Source organism: Petaurus breviceps, unplaced genomic scaffold (genome assembly GCF_028583685.1).
Source record: "Petaurus breviceps papuanus isolate PSGF00001 unplaced genomic scaffold, PetGlider_PUasm1.0 174, whole genome shotgun sequence".
NCBI classification, from domain to species: domain Eukaryota; kingdom Metazoa; phylum Chordata; class Mammalia; order Diprotodontia; family Petauridae; genus Petaurus; species Petaurus breviceps.
Window position 1 is genome coordinate 51,365,805 of NW_027185761.1, and position 25,807 is coordinate 51,391,611.

At 38.7% G+C, this 25,807-nt stretch overlaps 1 protein-coding gene across 1 annotated transcript in view; it reads right to left on the reverse strand.

Moving 5' to 3' along the window:
- Nucleotides 1–22,418, reverse strand: part of SYNPR (synaptoporin) — a 395,202-nt gene extending 372,784 nt beyond the window's left edge. Inside the window, exons 1-2 of the mRNA XM_069084190.1 lie at nt 22,060–22,418; nt 21,784–21,849 (exon numbers count right to left, since the gene is read on the reverse strand). Coding sequence (XP_068940291.1) covers nt 21,784–21,849; nt 22,060–22,077 — 84 coding nt within the window. The 5' untranslated portion in view covers nt 22,078–22,418. The remainder of the gene's footprint in view (nt 1–21,783; nt 21,850–22,059) is intronic.
- Nucleotides 22,419–25,807: the final 3,389 nt, after the last annotated feature.

Genomic DNA, 25,807 nt, shown 5'->3' on the forward strand with positions numbered 1-25,807 from the left:
AGAGACAGAGAGAGAGAGAGAGAGAAGAGAAGAGGGCCTATGATAAAATCCTTAGGGGCACCTATAATTAGAGGGCATGATCTGAGAAATTATCTAACAAAGAAAACATCACTTAGTGTTTGTTGTCTTTTTTGTTTAGTTATTTCATTTTTATCTGACTCTTCATGATCTCATTTGGGGCTTTCAGCACAAAGATACTGCTGTGGTTTGCCATTTTCTTTACTAGCTAACTTTACAGATGAGGAAACTAAGGCAAATTAGGGTAAATGATTTAAGCGTGTGAGGCTTTGAACTCAGGAGCATGTCTTCCTGACTCCAGATCCAGTTCTCTATCTACTCTGGCACAAAGCTGCCCACTTAGTGGTATGACACAGCAAATATTGATTGGCCTCCATGACCAGGAGGTTGTATGGAAAGCTCATCAGCCATTGAAAGTCAGGAGGATAGATTCTTGTGAAATGATTCCATTTTACTGTAAAAAAAAAACCCTGAGGCTCAGAGAAGTTAGAAACCTTGCCCAAGCTGGCATCTTTCCCCAGGACTTTCCCAACTCTAGTTTTAGTCCTCTTTCCATTACACTACCCTGTCTCTGGAACTTTCATATTTCATTTTTCAACCACATGATAATGAGACATTAGATGCCATTATAATTAATGTGTTCTTCTTATTAATTAAATACCGCACTGGAATTAACATAATGATATATTAAAAAAAAACTAAAGTGGGGCACACATAGGCATGGGGAAATTAATTTTCATCTCTTGGGATGCCTTCCCATGAAAGGCCACTTTATTCTTCCTCAACAGACAGTTTTCTGTCAATGGACTGGATGTTTTAAGCACAGCCCCAGTCACTGAGCTGAATTACTAATGATGTCCTTTCTAAGAGTTAAGGATAGTAATCAACGAAATGTTCATTTACCTGGTATTTAATTAATACTTATATAAAAACAGAATGGTGCAGTACTATGGAATTTTCTGAGGTCAACAGTACTTTCTTTCCAAATCTCTTTTTTCAGAAATAAACAATGTGTGACCAATATCCAGTTTTTGCTATTTTTTAAAGGTTACAAATGGACATAGGTCAGCACACATTCATTGGGATTCTTTGGAACATATTCAATGTTCAGATGCATTTTTTTGTATTATTGTGAAAACATTTGACTTATATTTGCCTTACAGTCACCAAGTTTCCATGATGGAAGTAATCACAAAGGTCACCTTACCCTAGATACACCTATTTAGTAATTCACTCAATGTCTCTAACTAATGTTTTGGAGACTTTCTGAATCTAGACTCTGTTCCAGTTCCAGACTCTAGTGAGAGGGGAACTCCACTATCACTCCAGATAGCTCATTCCATTTGGAAGAGCTTTCATTATTAGGTAGCATTTCCTGACATCAAGAGGAAATCTGGCACCCTCCAGGGATAAGCAGAACATAGCTAAATGATATTCTAAATGACAGATCTTTAAATACATGAAGAATACTAACATGTCCTTCCAAAGCCTCCTGTTCTCCAGGCTGAATATCCCGAGTTCTCCCAGCAGGTCTTTATACGGTATGATCTGGAGGTTGTTCACCATTGTGACTGCCCTGCTCTAGATTCTTTGGCACTTATCAGTATCTTTCCTAAAATGTATAACCATACATAATATTGTGTAATAACTACTCAATACTCAGTTTAAATTGCCAAGTATCCTCAAGGAAACTAGAGTATTGTGGAATTCCCTATATATTTCAGGAAATAGTACTTGCTTGGCTAGGTGATTCAGGGGATACAGTGCCAGGTCTGGAGTCAGAAAGACCTGAATTCTAATCCAACCTCAGATATTTACTAGCTGGGTGATCCTGTGGAAGACACTTAACCCTGTTGCCTCAGTTTTCACATCTGCAAAATGAGCTGGAGAAGGAAATGACAAACCACTCCAGTATCTTTGCCTAGAAAACCCTAAATGACATACAGTAACATAAGTAAAAAATTTAGGTTTCACCAAAACACAGACAAATTTGCCAGACAAAAGCAAACCCAAGTTGCCAAAGTGGAAATAGGTCATAGAAGTCAGACTCTTATTTGCTTTTGTCCTTCCAAGAGGACCAGGACATCAAGGGGGTGATCCCATGACATGCATGTGAATTGGATTTAAGTAAGGGAGGATTTTGCAAAATCCCCAGCCTTGCTTTCTCCTCCAGAGTCATCTGGGTCCAGTGACCAAATATAGATCAGGACAATTGGAGATGGCCTGGGATGCATTGGTGGACCTTGATCTTTTCAAGTTAATGTCTTCAAGAAATCCCAATTTGACTAAGGCAAAACCCATTCAGTGATGAAAGCTTAATAAGAAATGAGGCAAAGAATGGCCTCTAATAGAAAAAAAAGGTACATATTTTTGCTTTAAATTCCAATGATCCTTTTATTCCCTCACTCACCCCCCCCCCATTCTTTACCACTTAATTGAATAGGATACTTCATACATCTTGCCCGATGTTTTCTTCTTCTCCTTTACCCTTTTAGGAATCCACCCTTCCATTCTTCAATTTAGAAGAACAACAGCAACATGGATTCATTCATAAGTGGGTTTGTGAAATTTACTCCACAGTGTTTCAAATATTTTCTTTCACCTTCAGTTATTCCATTTAAATTCTGCTTTCACCCTTGTCTTCTTGTATACTTTTCAAAAAGAAATCTCTGATATTTTGTTTTTATTGTTGCTATTGTTTTTTTAACTCCATAGTTTTCCTTCTCTTTCTAGTTCCCCCCCACTGTATTAATTCATTGTGTTAATTGTACATTCCTTTTCTTTGTATTTGTTTACCTTTCTTGTATTTCTGTTGCTTTGTGTGCTTCCAAAGCAAAAACATTTTCTTATATCGATTTTCCCCCTTTGCTTTGTAGAAATCTTTACAATTCTCCTCTTTTATTGAACATCCTCCCCTCCCCCCCCCACTTATGATTGCATTCAGTTTTCAGGCTGTGACTTTGAGCTTCATCTGGAGTGCTTTTGCTCTTTGGGACACATTCCATTCCCTTCTTTGATTTCTGGTAGATGAAGAATAGTCTTTGCTTTTCAGAGTCCCTTTTGTTTATATTTGATGGTCTTTCTTCTCATTTTTTCTCATTGTTTATTTGTAAAATATATTGTTTGTCTTTAGATTTGTTAAATTTAACCATGATCTATGAGTTTGCTGAAAAAGTTCACCTCTACCACAGAAGTGGTCTGTGGATTCTTGGAAATGACATTCTGTATTTTATGCTCAGGAGTTCTGGACAGGTTCCATTCTTTCTTTTTTTATCTTGGAGGGGGTAAGGAAAGGGAGTTGGGGTTAAGTGATTTGCCCAAGGTCACACAGCTAGTAAATGTTAAGTGTCTGAGGTTGGGTTTGAACTCAGGTCCTCCTGACTCCATGGCCAGTGCTCTATTCACTGAGCCACCTACCTGCCCCTGGACAGGTTTCTTAAGGGGTTCCCCTTTACATTATGGTATTCAACACTTGTTTTTTTTTGGGGGGGGACCTAGAATCCTTAAGTTGTCTCTCTGTATCCTGTCTTCTAGATTAATATATTTTGCTTATATAAAGATCATGTGTTCTTTTAACATTCTTTATTTTTGCTATTTCTCTTTTGTATTTTCCTCCACTTTGATGCATTTTCATTCCCAATCAGTTGTATCTCTTTAGTTTCTTTGGTGACTTTAGCCACCATGGATTCAAATTCTTTGCTCTACTGAATATATCTGCTGTACAGGTCATATAGTTTGCATTTATGGCAATTATTTCTCTCAAACCTTTTGGAAACATCCCATTATGGTTTTATGGTCTCTTGGGAATTCATAGGGCTCTCTGTATCTTCAGGTGTTGATTCATTTTCCTTTGTTGTGATATTTATCCAGAAGAAATTTATTTTCACTTTCTTTATCATTTCAGTTCAGAGTCACCATGTAGGGGACAGTCACTAAGAGTAGAGCAGGGGAATGTTGGCAGAGTAGTCACAAACCTTCAATGGCTCCCCATTACCTATAGGATACAATATAAGATCTTCAATTTGAAATTTAAATCTGTTCACATTCTGACTTCAGTTTATATTTCCAGTACCCTTTCATACTGTCCATATTTAAGTATTTTCTACTCAAATTGTTCTGTCTTGTACATGTCATTCTATCTCCCACATTCATGACAAGAGGAACAAAGAAGCTACCAGACATGATGGAAAGAAATATGGACTATCAGGTCCTGAGTTCAGATCTTGACTCTACTCTATGTGTTTCCATGCACAAATCACTTAATCTTACCATCCCTCAGTTTCATCAAAATGAGAATAATGCTGCTTGTATTTTCTATCACACAGAAGTATTGTGAAAAAAGTAAAGCTTATATCACTCTTGAAATGAGTTATTATTACTAACAATTGTTCTTAATCCCTAGCCAAGAATAATATCATCAGGAATGAACTTGCTGTATTTTCAATTCTATCAAAAGAGACTTTTACCTGTTCAGGCAAAAATCAGGTTTGGACAGTATCATATTCAAAATGTTATTCAATCTCTATTCTCCATGCATTTGACATATTGTTCCCCATGTCTTCCTTTTTGAATCTGTATTTTCCTTTAAAGTTCAGCTCAGTCATATGCAGAAATCTTTTTCTTATTCCTCCAGCTACTAGTTCCTCTTCTATATAACTGCTTTGCATTTATTTTGCATCTTTTAAAATATTCTTATGCATGTATATATTGTCTCACATTTTGGAATAAATCAATCAACAATCATTTCTTAAGTCCCTACTGTATGCCAAGTACTATGAGAATTCAATGTTCCTTGAGGCCAAGGAATATTTCATTTCTGTCTTTGTATCCCAATGCTCAGTATAGCTTATCTAACATACAGAAGGGATTTAATAAAGTATGGTTTGTCATTTGCCTACTCTATACACTCCAGGGGATTCCTGTTGCCTCCAGAAGGAAATACAAAATGCTCTTCAAAGACTTCGTCTATCTATCTATCTCCTACCTTTCCAGTCTTCTTATATCTTACTACCACACAGTGCTCATACATCCATTGACACTGATCTCCTGGCTGTTCCACATAAAAGGAGACTTCAGCTCTCAGCTCTGGGCATTTTCTCTGGCTGCCCCTATGCCTTGAATGCTCTAGCTCCTCTGTTCCGACTACTGCCCTCCTTGGCTTCCTTTAAGTCCCAAATAAAATCCTATAGAAAGCCTTTCCTAATCCCTCCTAATTCCAATGCTTCCACTCTTTTATTTATTATTTATCCTGTACACACACACACACACACACACACACACACACACACACAAATGTATTTAAGAATATTCATATATGTGTATGTACTTGCATGTTCTCTCCCCAATTAGGTAGTAAGCTCCTTGAAGGCAGGGATTGTCTTTTGCCTCCTTTTGTATCCCCAACATTTAGTATAGTGTCTAGCACATAGTAGACACTTCACAAATGTATATTGAATTGAATTGAATTGACTTTCAAGGCCAAGGTGGTTTAGTGCAAAGAACTCCATATCTGGAATCAAAGGAGAGGAATTCAAATCCCAATTGTCTCATTTTTTACTTCTGTAACCTTGGCCATGCCTTTTAACTTCTCTGGGCCTCAATTTCCTTATCTATAAAACAAAGATGTTAAACTTGAGACTATCTCTAAGGACTTTTCCATCTCCGGTATTCTATGATCCTTTAAAATCAGCTACTGATTTAATAAACTTAGGGGGAAAAAATTAGGCATCAAATTCATTAGAAAGCTAGAAGCTGATCCTAGTGGGGAAGTATAATCTATTGATTCATACTCAGATTGCACATGATTTTGTCACTAATTGAGAGGCTAGAAAGTTATAATTAAACCCATATTAATGTAACTCAGCAATTACTGTGGACCCTCATTGGCAGATTGCAAGTGGATGGTATAAATAATTTTTGGTCTAGAATCACCTCCCTTGTTTATGCTTAGAAAAAAATATAGTCTGACTCACACAATGACAAGCTTTTAAATTTTAACAAATCATAAGACAAAAATGGCCATAAAATTAGAGGAATTTATTAATAATGTACAATTGAACTTTCTTTTTTTTCCTTCAAAATTATGTTTCAAGGTACACAGTTTTAATGGGAAGAAATAGCCCTTTGCCTTAGTTAATTGAAAACATAAAGTTCAAGCTTGGGAGAGAGCTAATGTAGGTCTAATTTACCATCCAGACACTACTAATCTCTTGTATTTAGAAAACTAGGTGCAAATATTTCTTCACCAATTAGCAGATGAACCACAAAATGTACTTTATAACTTTAGGTTGGCAAGCACTGTGTGGTTTGTGGGGCTGCAGAGAGAGAACACACACAGTGGGAGGTTGCAAAAAGTATAGTTGATATTGTGGGACAGTAGGGTAGGAATCCTCCCTCTGATACTTTAATGGCAATTATTAAATGCTTACTATGAGCCAGGTGCTATGTAAGGAACATGGGATAGAAAGGCGAAATTGGAAAGATCTTTGCCCTTAATTTCTTCATCTCTAAAGTCGATTAACCAGCAAGAGGTCTATGAAGAGTTAACTGCATCTCTGCTACTGTGCAAAGTGGTAGGGATACACATAGAGCACCCCCTCTCAGCTGCTCCCCGAATTGGTACTTACACTAAAAAGTTAAGGCCCCCAAAGGTGACTAACTACTTCTCTCTTTAGGATTCTAGAGGTAAACCTGAGATGTGGTTTCTGACAAGTTAATGCTTGAGATGCTGCTGTTAACCTTCCATACTATCAATCAGAATACATTAAACTCCATTAGTTTTTAGAAAACTCATATGCAGGGGCAGCTAGGCAGTGCAGTGAATAGAGCACCAGCCTTGGAATGAGGAAGACCTGAGTTCAAATCTGACCATAGACACTTAACCCTCACTAACTGTGTGACCTTGGGCAAGTCATTTAATCCCCATTACCAAAAAAAAAGAGAAATTATATGCTGACAAGGTATGAAGGTATGATATTAGCATTTACACAAACACACACACCATAGTCAGTGGTTCATTCTTCCTTTACATATAAAAGAGCCTTGGGAACTCTGAGCTCATAGGCAAAGTTTAAAGAAATTGTAATACATGTGTAAGAAGCACATGTGGTCAAGGGTTATTGGCCAATTCCAGGATTCAAAAGTCCTATCCACCATTCATGGAGTCCTATTGAGGCTTTTCTTTAGAATAGTTCTCCTCTGGACCAGAGTCCATGTTCAGCATTTCTCTATACCACTAAATATCACATTCCCTGAAGCCACCACTTTCCTTCAGTGACTGTCTTTCCATATCTATCTTCAATGATTTTCTCTGCAATAAGTCCTTATTATCATATGACATTGGCCTCTGGTGGACTCTACTGCTGACTCATGATGTTGGTGGAGCCTCTGATGCTTCTTCTGACCTTTTCAAGTTCACAAGGTCATCTGGCCATTTCTACCTAGGGATGTTTATTCACCCAAGATCAGAGGAAAAAGCAAACACAAATAACCAGAGGGAACATCTGATTATGGATATTGGCTGCCACTCCCCCATTTGGAAACTCCCAACAGTTTTTGCCTGTCTCTGTGCAAGGAAAGAAAGGAATAAAAGCCTGAAGGATGAGTGTGCTCATATCTAGGAGTGTGCTAATGAATGTTTAACAATTGGTTCCCTGGGGAAAAATATGTGTGAAACACTTTTAAGTGTAACCTGAATTTGAAAATTTTTTTCCCATCATTTTCTTTAGCCTAGATATTCAACAAAAGAATGAAGTGAGCCCTTGTTTGGAGCATTTGGCAGTTTCTGAGGTGTCACACTGGTCACATTGAAAGTGAACAATTTTTTCCCATGAGCCAGTATGAGCTGGCTCCAACACCCCCCCCCCCCCACCCCGGGGAGATTTCTTCCTCTGTATGCACTTTCAGTTCCAGATCTGATATTTCTGAGTCATTAGACTATCTACTTTTTCAGCCAACTTGAAGATTTTTCACCACAGCAAGACCCCCAGTACCAGCCCTACATACATGTAGTAAGTAGAAGAGTGGAGACTTCAAAATTTGTGTTCATTCTATCACACCCCAATTTATAATTTCCAGTCATTATTATATTAGTGTAACAACTGAGGTTTTACTGCAGTGGACCCTCAGATATCTGCCCACTAGCTACCTGTTTCTCTGGGTCATCTGGTCTATTTCTTGGGCCAGGACGAAGCAAAGAACAAGTCCAAGAACACAAATTAGAATCCACAAGGAAGCCAGATGGAGATGTGAGGAGCCATGGCAGTGAATTAGAAGTTTTACAACAGGACTAAGGAGGTGGGAACAAGGGGCCAAAGTTACAGAAGTAGGTAATCTAGGAAAGACAGAAAATTTGAGCAATGGGGAAGAAAAATTGAGATGGCCCTTTCTCATTGTATAGGCCAGATTCAGACTATTTGAGTTTATAAATGTGCCAAATGGTGTAACATGTGTGAAGCATTGTATAAACCATAGAGCACTTCTGATAAGGGCATACATATTCCATGAGATGGAATCTGCTGGCCCCAATCCAAAATATTAGCCCTTCCCCAAGTATTTCTATTACTAAGTATATAGATAGCAGTTATGCTCAAGACAACTAGGTGGCACAGTGGATAGAACACTGAACCTGGAATCAGGAAGACTCATCTTGTTGAGCTCAAATCTGGTCTCAGACACTTATTATGTGACCCAGGTCAAGTAACTTTATCCTGCTTGCCTTAGTTCCCTCATCTGAAAAAAAAAAAAGCTAGAGAAGGAAATGGCAAATCATGTCAATATTTTTTTTTTGCCAAAAGAACAACAGCAACACAACAAATGGGGCCCACAAAGAGTCAGACACAACTGAAAAATGAATAAACCATCATCATTGTCATCATGTCATCATCAATAAATCATCATCATCAAATGAATGAACCATTATCAGCAGCAGCATTATAGTCATTCACAGTAGCAAAGTGAATTGTTGGATGGAGCCTTGGATTCAAGTCAGATAGACCTGGATTTAAATTTCAATCACTTGCTCTCTGTATGATTGTGGGGCAAGTCTCTTAAGTTCTATAAGTTTTAGTAACCTCATCTATAAAATGGCATAATAAAGTACCTATTTTACAGGGTTATCATAATACTAAAGTTAATATATCATATCTAAATCATCTCTATGTATGCCACTAATGAATATTAGCTTTCTGGATAATTCTTGGTCCCTAGAAACTTGAATACCTTAGGTCCTATGATCCTGTATCATATCAATCAGTCAATATTTATTAAACACCTACTATGTAGCAGGCACATAGAGTAATAAGATTAATGAAGTGATAAGAGTAATGATGAAGAAAGAGGCAAAAGGCAGACCTGCCTTCAAAAAGCTTTCAGTATAATGGGGGAGACTACATGTAAACAAATATATACAAAGGAAGCTATCTTTAGGATAAATAGGAAATTAACAGAGAGGAGATATTGGAATTGAAAGAGATTGGGGAAGGCTTCCTGCACGTAGGAGATGGGGGTTTTAATTGAAATGTAAATGGAGAGTTGAAGATCTCTTCAAATAGAGGAAAATAGAAGCCTGGGGTGGGGGTGGGGAGAAGGGCTTAAATGCTCAAAATGACCAGAGGAGTTGCTAGAATTTTAAGAAAAAGACAGCAAGACAGGATGTGCTTGGAAAATGAAAGGACAAATACAAAGGAGTTAATTCTACATGGTACCAATTGAGCCTTGCAATATTAGAGTTGTAAGAGAGCTAAGAGACCCTCCAGTCTAATTTGCATCTGTAAAACAATCTCCTTTACAGAAGATGTATTTGGAGAAATTTAGGAAGATTTGTATAAAACAATGGAGAGTCAGATGAGCAGCACCAAGAGAATGATTTATACAAGGAATACAATATTTTAAAGAAAAAAATAATAATTTGAAAGACTCAAGAATTCTGATCATTACAATGACCAATCTTAAGTACAGAAGACACATGGCGAATCACACTTTCCTACAGGAGCAAAATAAGAAATGCATTTCCAATGACAGGCAATAAATGGATTTTTGTTTTGCTTGACAATACTTACATGTTACACATGAGTTTGATTTTCCTTCAGAAAGCATTAATGAAGGGAATGATAGTAATCTCACCCCTTACCTCTCACTTCCCCCCTAAAGTGGACAGAAGACTGTCAATGATACATTTTAAAAAATACATAGAAGGGAACAGAAGAAAGCTCAGGGGGAACATGAGCAAACAGGGCAAAATTAGTAGTATTGTATTAAATTTAATATATATTTTTGAAAAATGAAAGAACCTCCTTTAACCCATCTCCAACATGAGGTCATTGATCTTCCTTCTACTGATGGAGAAGCTATTACCCTTTGAACTAGCTCATTCAATTCTGGGAAGGTTCTAATTATTCAGAAATTATTTTTTTCTTTAAATCTTCCTAATTTCCACATCTGAGACCAAAAATAATGCAGCCAATTCCTTTCCCATCATAAGTCAGTCACTTAAGTACCTGAAAATAGGCATCATGTTCTTTCCAAGTTTCTTTTCCAAGCTAAACATCCCTAGTTCCTTCAGCTATGTGCCAATACTTATGTGACCTATACCTAAAACTCTTCAAGATCCTTCCCTGAGCTATTCTGGTTTGTCAGTGGCATATGTACCAAAATTCCAGAGATCTGTAGGTCATCAGCATGAATAGTCCCTCTGCTACTGCAGATTTAAACCCCTCTACAACTTAGCACATGGCTTTCAAATGTTGTGCCTGATTTTTCACCCTGTGGCCAAGCTGTCAATGAACCTTGCAAAACTTAAGACTGAGTATTGTCTTCTTATAAGAGACAAAGAATTACTCTTCAAATACATACTTGAAGTCTTTCCAGCTCAGTGAGAGCTGTGCCCCAGTGAAATGAGCTTCAGGAATCTAGGGTAATCTCATCATTAGCAGAATAGAACTTTAGTGGAATAGTTTTTCGACAATACATAGATTTTCTAATATGTTGTGTGCCAAGCTGAACAAAATATTCCAGATGTAATCTAACACATTATACAGAGAAACCATCACTGCCACAGTCCTCATCACCATATCTTTACATGCTGATTAATGTAATTTGATCACAAAGGAGTATTGATGGCCACTAGACTAATTCTGTTCAACAGCAAGGATGAGGAGCTGTTCCACTCTCATTATTGTACTGCCCACCCCACATCAGAAAGCTCTTTCTCTGTGGAAATGTTAAGTTATCAGAGGTTCTCAGAAAGCTGGCTACTCTAGATTTTCCCTTTTATAATGATACCAGTGTTTATTTCATGAGCTTAGGGATGTACTCCAGTTGGATTAGTCCAACTAGACTTAGTTTCTCTACACTAGGAAACCTCCTTTTTCTGTTCATGTTGTTTCAATGAAATCACACCAGATTAGTATAAGAGAGTTGGCTTAAATGGATATGATTCTTTACTAAACCATATGTGCAAAAGGAATAAAATCAAATATGTTAAAAAAAAAAACAACAACAACAGCTATATGGAGTGTGCTCATGTTTCTTCTCCTAAACTCAGGTAGCATTTGACTAGGCCATGTACATACATGGCTTACACCCAAGAGTTCCTGAGACATAGTTTAATCGTTTAAACACGCACCTTTTTGTCAGCCACTCCCACGGGGGGGGGAGGGGGGGAAAGTGTATTCAACTGCTTTCCTCTTCTATCTTCTGACCACTTCAACACCATGCTACCGTGTTTCCCCGATAATAAGACACTGTCTTATTAATTTTTTGGACAGAAAAACACCAGAGGGCTTATTTTCAGGGGAGGGCTTATTTTAATGAACATTGACAGCAATTTTAATAAACAGGTAAATGTGAACAAAAAAATGTACCTTTATTCAATAAGCAAATCACTGGGGAAGAACAGGATGACACGCTCACTGCTGCAGCTCTGATTGGATGCAGCTCGGAGCGCGGCGTGCGTTTCATGGGGGGGGGATGGTGCATACAGAGGGTACCGTAATGTAGTGTGTAGCACAGGGGATCACCTTCACTACAGTAGCAATCTCAATAGGGCTTATTTTGGGGGGAGGGCTTATTTTAGAGGAATCTTACACAGTAAGGGGAGGGCTTATTTTCGGGATAGGTCTTATTATCGGGAAAACATGGTATCTGCTTTCCAGCCTCCACCTCAAAAAACAATATACCCTGGAGGTGTGTTTTCTTGTCTTTTTTTTTTTTAAAGCAATCAGGGTTAAGTAACTTGCTCAAGGTTACAAGGCCAGTTATTTCTGGGTGTGGTGCTGAGTGTCTGAGCCCAGGATTCGATCCCCAGGTCATCCCGACACTGGAGCCTCTTACTCGCTGTGCTACCTGGCCACCCCAAGGAGGTGTGTTTTCAACATGGAAAATTCAATGATACATAAATTTGTTCAATATACATTTACTAGTTGCCAGCTGTGACTATAGCACTTTGCTATCATTAAAAGGAGAGGATACAAAAGAGATAGGACTTCTAACCTCATGTAGCTTATAGTCAAAGAAAGAGGGAAAAAATGTTAAAAAACACATTGCTGAGAATGATCAAGAAGTGAGGGTAATTTCTCCTCTTTCCTCAGTTTGTTTTTGTACAATGTTCTTGTTGTTTAGTCATTTTTTCAGTTGTGTCTGACTCTTTGTGGCCCCTGTTGGGGTTCTCTTGACAAACACAATTGAACGGCTTGCCATGTCTTTCTCCAGCTCACTTTACAGATGAGGAAACTTACAGAAATAAAGTTAAGTGACTTGCCCTGGGTGATGTAGCTAGTAAATGTCTAAGCTCAGATTTGAACTTAGGGTCTTGCTGACTCCAAACTCAATACTAGGTGGCAATTAAAACTTATTTTACATTTCAAATGAACAAGACTAACTACATATTTAAAGTTATCAAGGCCAACTGACTAAGAAGAAGATAACATGCATCATTTTCATGAAGAATGAATAGAAAGAGCAAAATACTATCAAGACCAAAGATTGTGAGTATCCCAGTGTCTCTATTGAAAACAAAGATTAGCAACAACAGATGCTTTAGCACTTGAGATAGCAGAGGATTTATGTTGTATTTTTCACATGCACAGGAAATGATTTTTCAGGACTCTTTCAGTTTTAAGATTTTATAAGTTTATAAAGCTCAGTAGCCTTTCATAAACTTGACTGTTTAAAGTAATGTGACAAGTTCAAAATACTTACCATTCAGAACTAAAATAAACATTTGTATATATTTCTTTTCTTAAGTCATCCAAGTCTCTGATAAAACATTTAATTAAAGATCCAAAACCCACAATTAAAAAAGATATTTAACAGTGATTTCTTAAAAAAAAAAACAAAAAACATGTGCCCATTTTTTTCAAAGAGTAATAGCCCAGGAGACAAGAATTAGTGACATGACATGAATTTTAGGTTTTTCCTAAAAATGCAAGGTCATGGGAGGAAATGAAGTTTGATTGACAAGACTAGCTTTGAAATTTACCAAAAAAAAAAGATACTTTAAATGTTTATGACCTGTTTCATTATATTTGGTTTGGTTTCTTTTACACATCTTAGAAAGTGTTTTAGAGATTTTATTCACTGATCTCAAGAGTCCTTCTAGTAGCCTAAGGAATACAAGTCTAATGAACTACTAAAAGGTACTTCCTGTTTCATGTTCTCAATGCTCATACCATTTTGCATGGAACTTGAGTGAGAAATAAACTTTTTGAGAAAGAACTATTACTTCCAAGGATTATGTTAGACAACTGTGACCAAATGGATTTCTTCTGTCCCAATAAATTTCACTCTACTTGTGAAGACTACCATGTGGAAAGTGGAAAATGCCTTATTTTGAGTTTCTCATCATTCACAGAGCCATAGAGATTAGTTGTGGTCAATGGGAAAACCTGAGTCTCATCTTTTTGTTTGTCTCATTCTTCCATAGACTAGAACTAGCTTTGGTTAATTTGGTGTAACATTCAAGAACTTCCAAAATTTCTTAAGATCTGGAACCAAAGATCCCAAAGCACATTCAAATTCAATTATATACTCATTAAAAACAGCATCCCCCATTATGGAGAACTAGCACTGGCTGGGAAGGATGGAGCACTTGACATTTCTGGGTTTTAAAAGATGTGGTTTTGGTTGATAACTCGCATTTTTTTCTGCCAGGGCCAGTCCTGTCATATGTGTAGGGACAGCCCTGTTGAGAAAACATACTCTACTGGTGCAGATTAGTAAACACTCTATAACTTCTGGTCTTGGCAAGTTCCCTGGGGGATACTGGGGGACAAAGTCACCTGCCTAGGGTTACACAGATAGTATGTTTCCATAGAATGACTTAAAACCAGGTCTTTTGGACTTTATGGTTAGCTTTTTATCCACTATACAGCACTGTCTATCATTCAAATATCAAAGTATTGACAAATGACAATATAGTGGTGCTATGTCTCACTTTTGTCAGAGAGCCCAAACTGCATATGTTTTAACATGTAAAAGTCATGAAGTCATAGGTATCATCCAATGGCCAACAGTTTTAGGATAAGAAGATAGCTGGAATAATCAAATAGAGATGGATATTACAATGACAATTTCCTTTGGGGTGGAGGGAAAGTATACTCAAACAGACGAATACAATTCAAATTCACATCTAAAACATTTCTGTAGCAATTGTCACTACAAAATCACCTCTGAACATTAGTTTAAAATGCAGATTAAACAATATCTACCATAGTAATGAAAAGATAGATGACCTGACCTATCATTTCTATAACAGAATTACATCAATTTAATATTATGTAAATGACTGAGGTAATAACACAACTAATTTACATAATACTTCAGTCTCCCAAAGATTTTCCAATTACAAAATACTATTTTTACCATTTTATAGATGAGGGAGCTGAGGCTCAGAGACATTATCATAATAATACACCTACTAAGTGTTGGAGTCAGGATTTGAACACAGAACTTTTGTTTCTAATTCCAGTGTCTTTTAATTAATTAATTATCATACAACAGTTTGCAGCTCCTCTATGAGATACCAAGCTAAAAGGGGGTACAGCAAGAAGATAAGGATAATGGAAGTAATATGGGATAAAACATGAGTTTCCCTTAAGCCTCTCATTATTGCAACTCTACAAGAAATGATATAATGTTCAGAATTGAAAATTTTGTCCTTTTCATTAATTCTATTAATTCATACTTTATCCCCATTCATGAGAATTAGGGAAATAGAGAACCATTAGAGCAATATAAAATATTTAAATTCATCCAAGAAGTAAAAGATGGCCCCAAGCTTAGTACACTATGAGAAAGAGATTCTTTTGGACCAATTTAATGATAGGTCCAAATGGAATCAAGTAACCACAAAAATGAGGGAATGAGAAGAAGAAAAAGATAGTACCTTAAATGCCATTTTCATTCAAAGTGCATTTTAACAAGCAAACAATAGCCACCTCCTCTGCAGAAATATGATTCAGTGCTAGAGAAAGTAGTGTGTGAAAGAAAGGAGCATTGGGTGAATAATCTCAAGACTTGAATTCTGTTCTGAGCTCTGCCATCAACCTGCTCTGTGAGTTTCACCAAGTAAGTACCTTATCATCTTGGTTATTTAATTTCCTCGTTTGAAAAATAAGCAGGTGTAAAAGTGGACTAAAGCACATGAGGCCCAAACAAAATCAAAATGTATTGGGAAATATTTAGCAAAATTGGTTGCTTGATTGGTTGTTGTCCTTCATTCTCAAAGAGGACCAAACTGATATCACTATGTTAGAGTCACATCACGGTGTGTCTGACCACAGCTGATCAGACCAAAACAAGCTCAGAATGCTCTAGCACAAGTCAGGCACAAATAGTCCATATCAACATTGGGGACGGATTCTTTAAATCTGTGTATCTCACATTTCTTTTGAGCTGCTTCAATTGTGCTTTGTTCATAGAGTACAGCAGCTTCCCTGATGAAGGCACACTGTGCTAGGTGGTCCTGTGCCAGTGTGTCTTATGTCATGCAATCAACTCCAAAGTTCTTTTAAAATAGACCATAGATAATGTGAATATGTTGTGTTCTAAGTAAATATATAAGAAGTGACCCTTACTTGTTGTTAAGTAGTCTCCTTTTCTATTTGAGTTTGTCAGATTGGACTAGAGCATCTCAAAGTTTCAGTGTAACTCTATAATTCTGTGATTTTCAAAATGGAATGGGTTTACACTGCAAGCGTACTCTTTTCCTCATGAAATATGTGCTGAGAACATGGCATTAATCTCTCAGTTCTAGAGGTTAAAATCTTCTAGTTAGCTGCAACATAGTAAAGCATGACTATCATAGACTTCTCCATTGGCATTCTTCTCATGCCACTTCCTTACACTGTTGTTGATAGAAGTGTCAACATCATTCATTCTAACCTCTCTCCTAACGGCTTGCTTGGTATTTGCCATATTTCCTGAAGCATAACCGAGGATCGATTTGATTGCTAAATGTAGAATAGTTATTCAAATAAATGCTACTTAATCTTATGTCTATGCCACAAAACATGAGAGTTAGAGCAATTATCCAGAAAATTCAGGCCACCACAAATGCTCACCTGCACACAAGCCTACCTTCATCTGGAACATACAGAAAGGAAGAAAAAGGGTACCTTTTCTTTACTTGTCACGTATGGAGAGCTATGGTGATTTCCCACTCGACCTCATATGAATAAATGTATGCAGTGGATACAGTAGAATTCTAAGATTTTGATGATGAATTGGATAAAATGCTGTAATAAATTTACATGAAGGGCTGTGATAAGGCCAGTCTTCATAAGAATAATATAATAATAATAATACCAACTAACATTTATATATCACTTACTCTATGACAATGACTTGCTTTGTAATTATTATCTCATTTAATCCTTACAACAACACTGGAAGGTAAGAGCTATCATTTTTTTTTATAGATGAGAAAACTGAGGCAAACAGCTATCATATGGCCCGACAGGCTCAAAAGTAGGTGTGGATCTATTACACAAAACAAGTAAATGGAGAGGTGAGGCAATTATTTAGATGACTGATCTTTTTTCTCACCACAAAAAAAAAATCAGACAGTCATTATTGCAATAGATACATTTGAAGAGCTGAAGCTTAATCAGTCCGTCAAAACACATTTATTAAATACCTGATATGTTTCAGACATTGTGTAGATATTGGTGAATACAAAAATAAAGAAGAAAACAGTCTTTGACCTTAACAAATACACATTCTCTAGGGAAGAACAAGATTTACATATATAGATATACACAAGGCATATACGAAATAGTTACAAGGTAATTTTGTCAAAAGGGCTCACTATTAACAGCTAGGAAGTAAATCTGTGTTTTGAAGGAAAATCCTTAGAATTGAATGTGGAGAAGGCATAGGGGAGAGTATACAGTGATTCAATTCATTAGTTTACTTCGGTTTTTATGACCCTGAGCACATAAATTTATTATTTTTTATTTTGAGTGAAGAAGCAGCAAAACCAACCAAAAATAAATCCATGCAGAATGTAAAATTTGGGGTGGCTAGGTGGTGAAGTGAATAGAGCACAGGCCCTGGAGTCAGGAGGACATGAGTTCAAATCTGGTCAGACACAACACAAAAACTAGCCATGTGACCTTGGGCAAGTCACTTAACCCCAATTGCCCTCCAAAAAGAAAAAAAAGAACATAAAATTCAAAAGTCCAGTAATCGCTATATGAAGTTCATGTTACTTTGAGCCAATTGCAGCAGTGACAACTTGGGAACATGTTTGTGAAAGGACATCATAGTATAATGGAGATTTCAAACAGGATGGAACCTTGAAGATCACCTGACCAACCTCTTCCTTATAAAAGTGAGCAAATGGATATTGCAATAGATATTACTATTGTCTATTCCACTATCTCTGTTTTTTCCTCCTATCATCCATGGTCTAGCATGACATTTTCCAATTTTGACCTTATAGTTAATCAATTCAATTATCCCATACTCTCCAATTCCTTACACTCGTCCTATTAAAACTCATTCTTTGCCAAACCAAAATTCTAGTTTACTCTAACCATTGACCTTTTATTTTATTGTCTGGTCATCATTGGAGAAATCATACATCTTGGCTGTCTGGCCCTACTACATTTTTATATTAGCTAATATCAACTGAGCCCTAACTGCTGTAGTTGAGTTCTTTTGTTTTGTAGTGATTGACCTACATAGTAACTTTGCCAAATGCCATTTTATCTTTTCAAGTCACCTCTCCCCCTTTTAGCAAAAAACCTTTGCCCCATATTTTGAGAAAATTGAAACCATGCATCAAAAGCTCCCTCTTATCTTTCATTCTGTGCTTCATATCTCAATATCATCTCCATTGTCTTCTTTACTTGATCTCATCCCTTCCTTTCTTATCTCAACTCAAAAGACTTTTCTTCTTTGATTATTCCCCTCCTGTCATTTATCCACTGGTTTCTTCCCTGTTGATTACAAATATACTCAAATCTCCTTCATTCTTAGAAAATCCTTTACCTGATGCTATTACCCCTCAAATACATGTAATATACCTCTTCTTCCTTTCATAGCCAGATTTTTAGAAAAAGTCATCTACACTGATTCCTTACACTGCTTTAACTCCCACTTAATTTTCAATCCCTTGAAATATATTTTCTGATAACACCACTTGACTGAAATCATTCCAACAGAACCAGTGATCTCTTAATAACTACTAAAAAGTCTCTTTTTGTCAATACTCTTTTTGACTTCTCTGCAACCTTTGACATGATTAAAAACTTACCACACACTCCCTTTTCCTGGCCTGAATTTTCATTGCATTACATTATATTACATTACATGTCATGAACATTCATTACATGCTCACTTATGGTTCTCTTCCTACCTAATAGTTCCTCATTTTCTTGTAATGTATGATCAATTATAGTCTTTTCCCTATGTGTGGGTGAATCTGAGTACTCTCCCCTAGGCCATGTCTTTTTCTCTTGGTATTCTCCTTTTCAGTGATGCCATTTACCCTTATGGGTTTAATGACCATCTCTTCTCAGATGATTTCAATATATATATGTCCAACACTCATCTCCATGTTGAGTGACTATACCATATTAATAGCTTTCCTGCTGGACATCTCTACCTGGATACTATATCATGTTTATCTCAAATTCAATATTTCCAAAATACTATGCACTTTATTTCCCTCCTCCCAAATTTTATTTTGCCAAAGGGATCAACATATTTTTTTCCAGGAACCAACATATACAAGTTATGAGTCATCCTTAGTTTTTCCCTATCTCTCACCCGACGAATTCAATCAATTGCCAATTCTTGTTGATTCTACTTAGGCAACATATCTTGAATCCATGCCCTTCTCTGTGTTTATAGTCACCACATTAGTTTAGACTCTCCCTTATCACCTCATACTTGTGCTATTGAAATAGACTCCAATTATTCTTTCTGCTTCTGTTCTCCCTCCACTAATAAATCCTTCATATAACTACCATATTGCTATCACTAAAGCACAGATCTGATTGTGTCACTTCTCTGCTCAAGATGCTTCAGTGGCTCCTGATTTCTCTCTGTTATTCATACCCTTAACCATTTGACCCAAGCCCACCTTTTCTGATTAGTTTCATATTGGTATCTTCCATGTTCCAGCCACTGACCTAAATATGGTTGACTATAAGTGACATTCTATCTTACAACTCTGAGACTTTTTATCAGGCTATCTGCCATGACTTTAATACTCTTCATTTCCACATTGTGGAACCCCTAGCTCCATTCAAGAATAGCTGAGATGTCACCTCCCATAACTGGCCTTTCTTTATTTCTGCAGTTAGTGTTTTCCCCTCTGGTACTCTGTTGTATTTATTCTGTAGTTATGTTATATTTACTTATCTGTGTGTAGGTTATATACAATCAGGAGTATGTCAGCTCCTTGCCATGATTATCTTGGTTTTTTTTTTTTACTATATCCCTAGCATCTATCACACCAACACAAACCAAATGCTTATTGAAGTTGCCAAATTAATGGCAAAAGTAGGATAAGAACCCAGCCCTTCTGACTGCCTTTATTCCTACTGTATTAATTTCTCATTTGAATAGACTACTATTTAAGTCAGGGGTGGAGAACCTGCAGCCTCTTGAGGCCATATGTGGCCTTCTAGGAGTTTGGGTATAGCCTTTTGAGTCCAAGTTTTGCAGAACAAATCCTTTTATTAGGGGGAATTTGTGCTGTGAAGTTGGAAAAGGCCCATACTTTAGGACCTAGAGTGCCACATATGACCTCAAGGCTGCAGGCTTCTCACCCCCGATTTCAGTCATATTGTTTCAGAAAGGAGATGAGAGTTTGGCCAATCAGATCATATAGCTACAAAAGTTGTGAGACTGGACAGGTAGTGTAATACCTTTTTTGTCCAACAAATCCCCAGTTAAGAGAATTTAAAAATAAACAATAAGTTTCCTGGACTGTGGCCACTTCCTGATTGTTTGGCTTGGCTTTTAGAGATAGTAGCCCAGAATGCCAGGCCCAGAGACAGTAGATCAAGTTTTCTGAAAGCTCTCTTGACACATGGCAAATCAACGTATCCATATATTTTATTCAGATCTCAAAACAGACAAGAGAGAATTCCCAAAACAATAGAGTTAGACCCAGGAGTTTGGAGGGAAGATGTGGGATCACAACACACACACACACACACACACACACACACACACACACACACTTACATAATTTTCCAGACACTCAGTGTTTGGGGAATGTGATTAATGCTAGATGACGTGCTCTGAACTTTTCGTTCAGATAGGTTCTTTTGCCTTCAAACCTCCTGGCAATGAATGCCTTGTGACCTGCAGATTTCACTCTGAATAACCATCATCTGAAGCAACCCTGACATTGTCTGTATAATAATTTATTTCCCTTACTGTTCTGTTCACAGACAAGTTTATTCAGAAACATCAGGACAGTATTTATTTATTTTAAATAAGGGGCTAAGACACAAATGCGAAAAAAAAAATAGCTCCACAGATCCCAACACCTTCCATCTCACAGAGGGAAGGCATAAAAGCAAGGTGAATTTTTCTTTCTAGTCAAATAAGACAGTCAATGAGAGGTAGTGGAGGGAGAAGTCAATGAGAGAGAGAGAGAGAGAGAGAGAGAGAGAGAGAGAGAGAGAGAGAGAGAGAGATCAAAATCCATACTGCTTAAAGCCCTTAGTTTTCCCCTCTCTCATTTTGACCCAGCTTTCACCTGCCCGAACCAGAAAAAGGGGGCTGGGCCCAGAGAAGAGGGAGCTGTCCTAGTGCTGAATGCTTTTAGGAAGCCAGTCACGGACTTCCAGGATGGCATCCACCTCACGGAACCCAACAAACCCGCGCTTCCCCTTCATCCTCATCCCTCCAAACCGGCTAGGCTCTTGGGACATGCTGCTCCAGATGTACCAGATGTAGACAAGAAAACCTAGCTTCAGCTCATCTTTCTTCCAGCCTCCCGAGGGGCTTCCTCCGCCCCGGCAGAGACTTGACCCTCAACCACTAACAAGCCAGCTGACAGCTCCCCTCTTTACCAGTCACATAGAAAGGCAGCTGACCCAGAAGAGCCCCTCCCCTCCTCCGCCATCTCCACGTCCAACCCCAAGAACCCCACCCCTGCGCTTAAGGTAGGCACTGAGAGAGTGGAGCCCCTAGCTCAGGTCCTCTCCAGAGAAAACAGCCTTTGCTCCATATACCCCCCTGATCGTACAGCTTCTGACCTGGTGTTCACGAGCCCAGACCCACCCAGTTCATGAGACTCACCCATTCCAGAGCTCGCAGGAAAGCAAGGGGTTCCTTCAGTACCCGAAAGGTCCCCGAAGAGGCCAGCTGCAAATGGATTGGGGGTCGGCGGGAGGAAGAGAGAAGAGATAAAGGGGGTGAAGGGTTGAGTAGTTCCAATTCCCCATTCCGTTACCCCCTCCCTTGCCCTCGCCCTAGTCTCAGCCTTCTTCCTCTCCCTAGCCAGATCCGGCAGCAGCTGGCCAGAGCACGGGGTGGCGGTGGCTGTGGTGGTGGAGTGGGGGAGGTTTTGCCTACCTGATTCACAGGGTCCATGGCTGCTCTACTCTTTGCCCCTCTTCAAACACCAGCTCCTACTTAAAAAAAAAAAAAAGGTAGCGGTGGTGGGGGCAAAGTTCAATCTTCCCGCTCCACACACCCGTCGATTCCGGGGCTCTGAAAAGAGGGGCAGCTCGAGAACCAAGTCCCTGGGCGAAGGCACTGGCGGGCAGGAGGGCTGGCAGGCGGCCTTCCTGGGAGCTGGGGCTGAGATGCGCGCTCCGCTTAGCTGAGCTCGCCGATTAGCCTCACTCTGCTCTGCGCGCAGGGAGCAGCGGCGCGCGCCCGCCAGAGACCAGAGGGGACGGGTAGGTTGGGGGTAGGGGCTCCCGAAACAGCCACCAAAACACAGGGGCCGGCCTCGAGTCGGCTGTCATTGGCTGGCCAGGCGCCTATTAGGGGCGGGCGGGAAGGGAGAGAGGAAGAGCCCTCCGGGATTGGTGAGGATTGGGCCGCGCGGGCGCATGGAGAAGCGCAGGGGCGCTGGGCAAACTTTAGGGTCTGATTCTGGGAGGGGGGCAGATACGCAGAGTTGGATGGAAGACAGAGAGGGAGGGGTCAGGTAAATGGCGCTTCTCTCTAGTATGGGGAGAGAGGAAGAGAGACAAGGTGAGGGACGGGGAAAAAAGAGAACGAGAGGGAGAAGGAAATAGAGAAGGAGAGGGAGAAGGAAAAGAGAGGGAGCGGGAGAGGGAAAAGGTGAGGGAGAAGGAAAGAGAGGGAGAAGGAGCCCTAGAGACACTCCCAGTTGAATTCTCAAGTGTTCTTTGTTCCTGAATACAAAAAGAAAGAAAATTCACTGTTCATTTGGCCTGGGGATCTGAGGGAATGTCAAGACCCCGGACGTACAGCAAGATGTCCTGGAAGAAATTCAGGATTTGGAGTCAGCGGACGTGGGTTCGAATGCGGATTCAGCAACTTATTACCTGTGTCAATGTGCAAATCAGTTAACCTCTCCCTGTCCTCAGACTCTTCTGTAAAATGAGGGAGGGATACCACCAGTCCCTTTCAATTCTAAATCTATTGTCCTATGAGAGGACACTCCTCCTCACCAATGAACTCTGAACAGACCTCCTAAAAATGTCTTCAGCTTGTTTTCCTGAGGCTCGGAATCTTTTTATGAAAATTTAGTGTAGTGTCTTGAAAAGATTTCTGGGCTTGGAGTCAAGAGAGACCTGGAATCGAGTCCTGCCTCCCACACTCACTAGGAGTGCAACCCTGGAGAAGTCACTCTTAGCTCCTGTAACTAGCACTCCTACAATATGGGGCTAACAATAGGACCTATCTCACAGGTTTGTGGAGAGACTTAAACAAAATAATGTGTGTAAAATGCAGTCACATCACAATGGAGAAGTGTAGACAGAATGAGCTTGGAATTCGAGAAAATCCTAAAAGTCCTGACCCATCCTGACTGTGTGTCCCTGGAAAAGCCAGTCTCTCTGTGCTCTAGTCTAAGTCATTCTTTCAGACTATCAATTTGCACCCAAAGTGCTAAACTGCATTGGTAGGGGTAATTTCTTCACTTGGGAATTTCTTCTGCCAGTTAAATCAGATCTCTATGTACAACGCTTAACAAACCTTAAAGCACAATGCAAATGTCAGCTATTAAGTAATACTGGGCACAAATTTCCTCCTCAACCTGCTAGCCACTCTGCTGTGTATCCGCCTTTCTTCTCTCCCCCTTGGCTCAGGTTCCACATAAGAAGTGGTCTCCAAGCAACACAAATAGACAGCCCATCTGTTTACCGCTAAGCTTAGCCAAAAAGGTTGTGTGTGTGTGTGTGTGTGTGTGTGTGTGTGTGTGAGTGTGTGAGTGTGTGTGTGTAGTTTTTTTAAGATGAGATGCAGCACAAAAACAATTTGCAGACTGGGAGGTGACAGGGAAATTTGGGTAAGGATGGGTGATCCCATGCCTTCTGTCATTGTATGAGAACTGCTCATGGGATTTTTTACAAAGGAGCTGAAAACTCAGAGAGGGTTAAGAATTCAAGGGCCATTCAATCAGTTGGCCTAGATGACACATTGTTTCTTCTATACTTATACAGAATCTACTACTAAATGAAAATAATAGATATTTTTTATAAAATATAGGTGCTTATTCTACTGTATGTATGAAACAACTGAACCTATTTCCTCAAGACCTTTGATGTCTCTTTCATGTGTAAATCAATGATTCATAATCTGCTATAAAACTGCATGAACTTCAGCACTTCAATGGGTGCATGAGGATACTTTCTTTAGTTGGATAACTTCATCCTATATGTCTACACTTTTGTATCCTCTGTGATGCTGGTTCAAGATGTCCCATTATTGCTCAAAAGGGGATCTACCCGCCTTGGCCTTTGAGTACTCCATGGGCACCAGCGCAGCACTGGTCCATCTTTTTTCTGTCATTCTCACTATGTGACCAACTCATCCTACTTCTTGCACCCAGGTCATGATTGGCCATATGCTATATCCTATTTATTTCTCCATTGCCCTTTGATTCACCTATAGCCTCAATTTTCCATTGACTATGAGGTTCTATGGGTTTTCAGTCACTGAGTAACCCCCAAAGAACACCATTTTCAAATGAGAGGGATTTATATTAAGCATAATTAAACATAATTGAGGAGGTGTCAGGAACAAGATGGATTTAAGAATATCTGCAAATTGCTTTATTTCTAGAACATGAACAAATATATTGCCAACTTTACAGTTTAAGACTACTTCTTGGTGATGCTTGGGAGATGGATAGATAAATATAAAACTAGTGTGCGTATATACACAAATATGCATGTATGTATATATGTCCATGAAAAATTTCCTTATTAGTCATTTAAATGTTTCACTATTGATGTTTTCTGCATTGATGTTTCCATGTGGTGACCAGCCCATGGAGGTGACTGTGGACTTTTAAAATTTATGACAATGTCACTTTCATTTACTATGTCTGCAGCCATGTAGAAATAACATCCTCTCTGGGTCTCTTTTGACTCCCCTTTTGTAAGATGAGAAGGTTAGATCTTTTCTCCCAGATCTTAACAAAAACCTGACAAGAACATCCTAATCAAATAATCAATGACCACTGAAGGCACTTACTTTGTCTCTTACAGTGTAACAGGCATTGTAGAAACAAATAAGAATGAGACAGTTCCCACTCTCTGCCTTGAGTATGAGCCTGACAATGGACTACTTTTCTTCTGTATGTGGATGGAAGAAGTAACAGCCTAATTAAATTACACATACCCAATAGCAGGTTAGCCACAGGGTGATGAATTATTTTTCACTCACAACAATGCATTAAAGCCATCTCTCCTAAGTTGTAGAGCAATTATGATATGTCAGTGGATACCAATGAAACCATGGATACTTTAGGTACTGATTCATTGGAGTAATTTGTAATATCAAAACTGGTGATTTCATAATACCCATTGTCACTGGTCAGGGAATGCCTTTCATATCTGATTAGTTCATCAGCATTAGATGAGCATTACTAAAATAATACTGGTTCAAGAAATATCAAGAAGAAGACTATATTAGTAGAAAAAAATTTGGCCCCTGAAGATAAGAAGACCTGAGCTTTGAACCTGCCATACTTACATATTGGCTGTATCACCGAGTAAACCTTTAACTTCTCAGTTCTGCAGATGGTGCTTGGAGGGTGGCATGGCAGGTGCCAACTTGCATTGGTAGAAGGTGCTTTCTTATTTGAGAGTTCCTTTGTCCAATGAAATTATAAATCTAG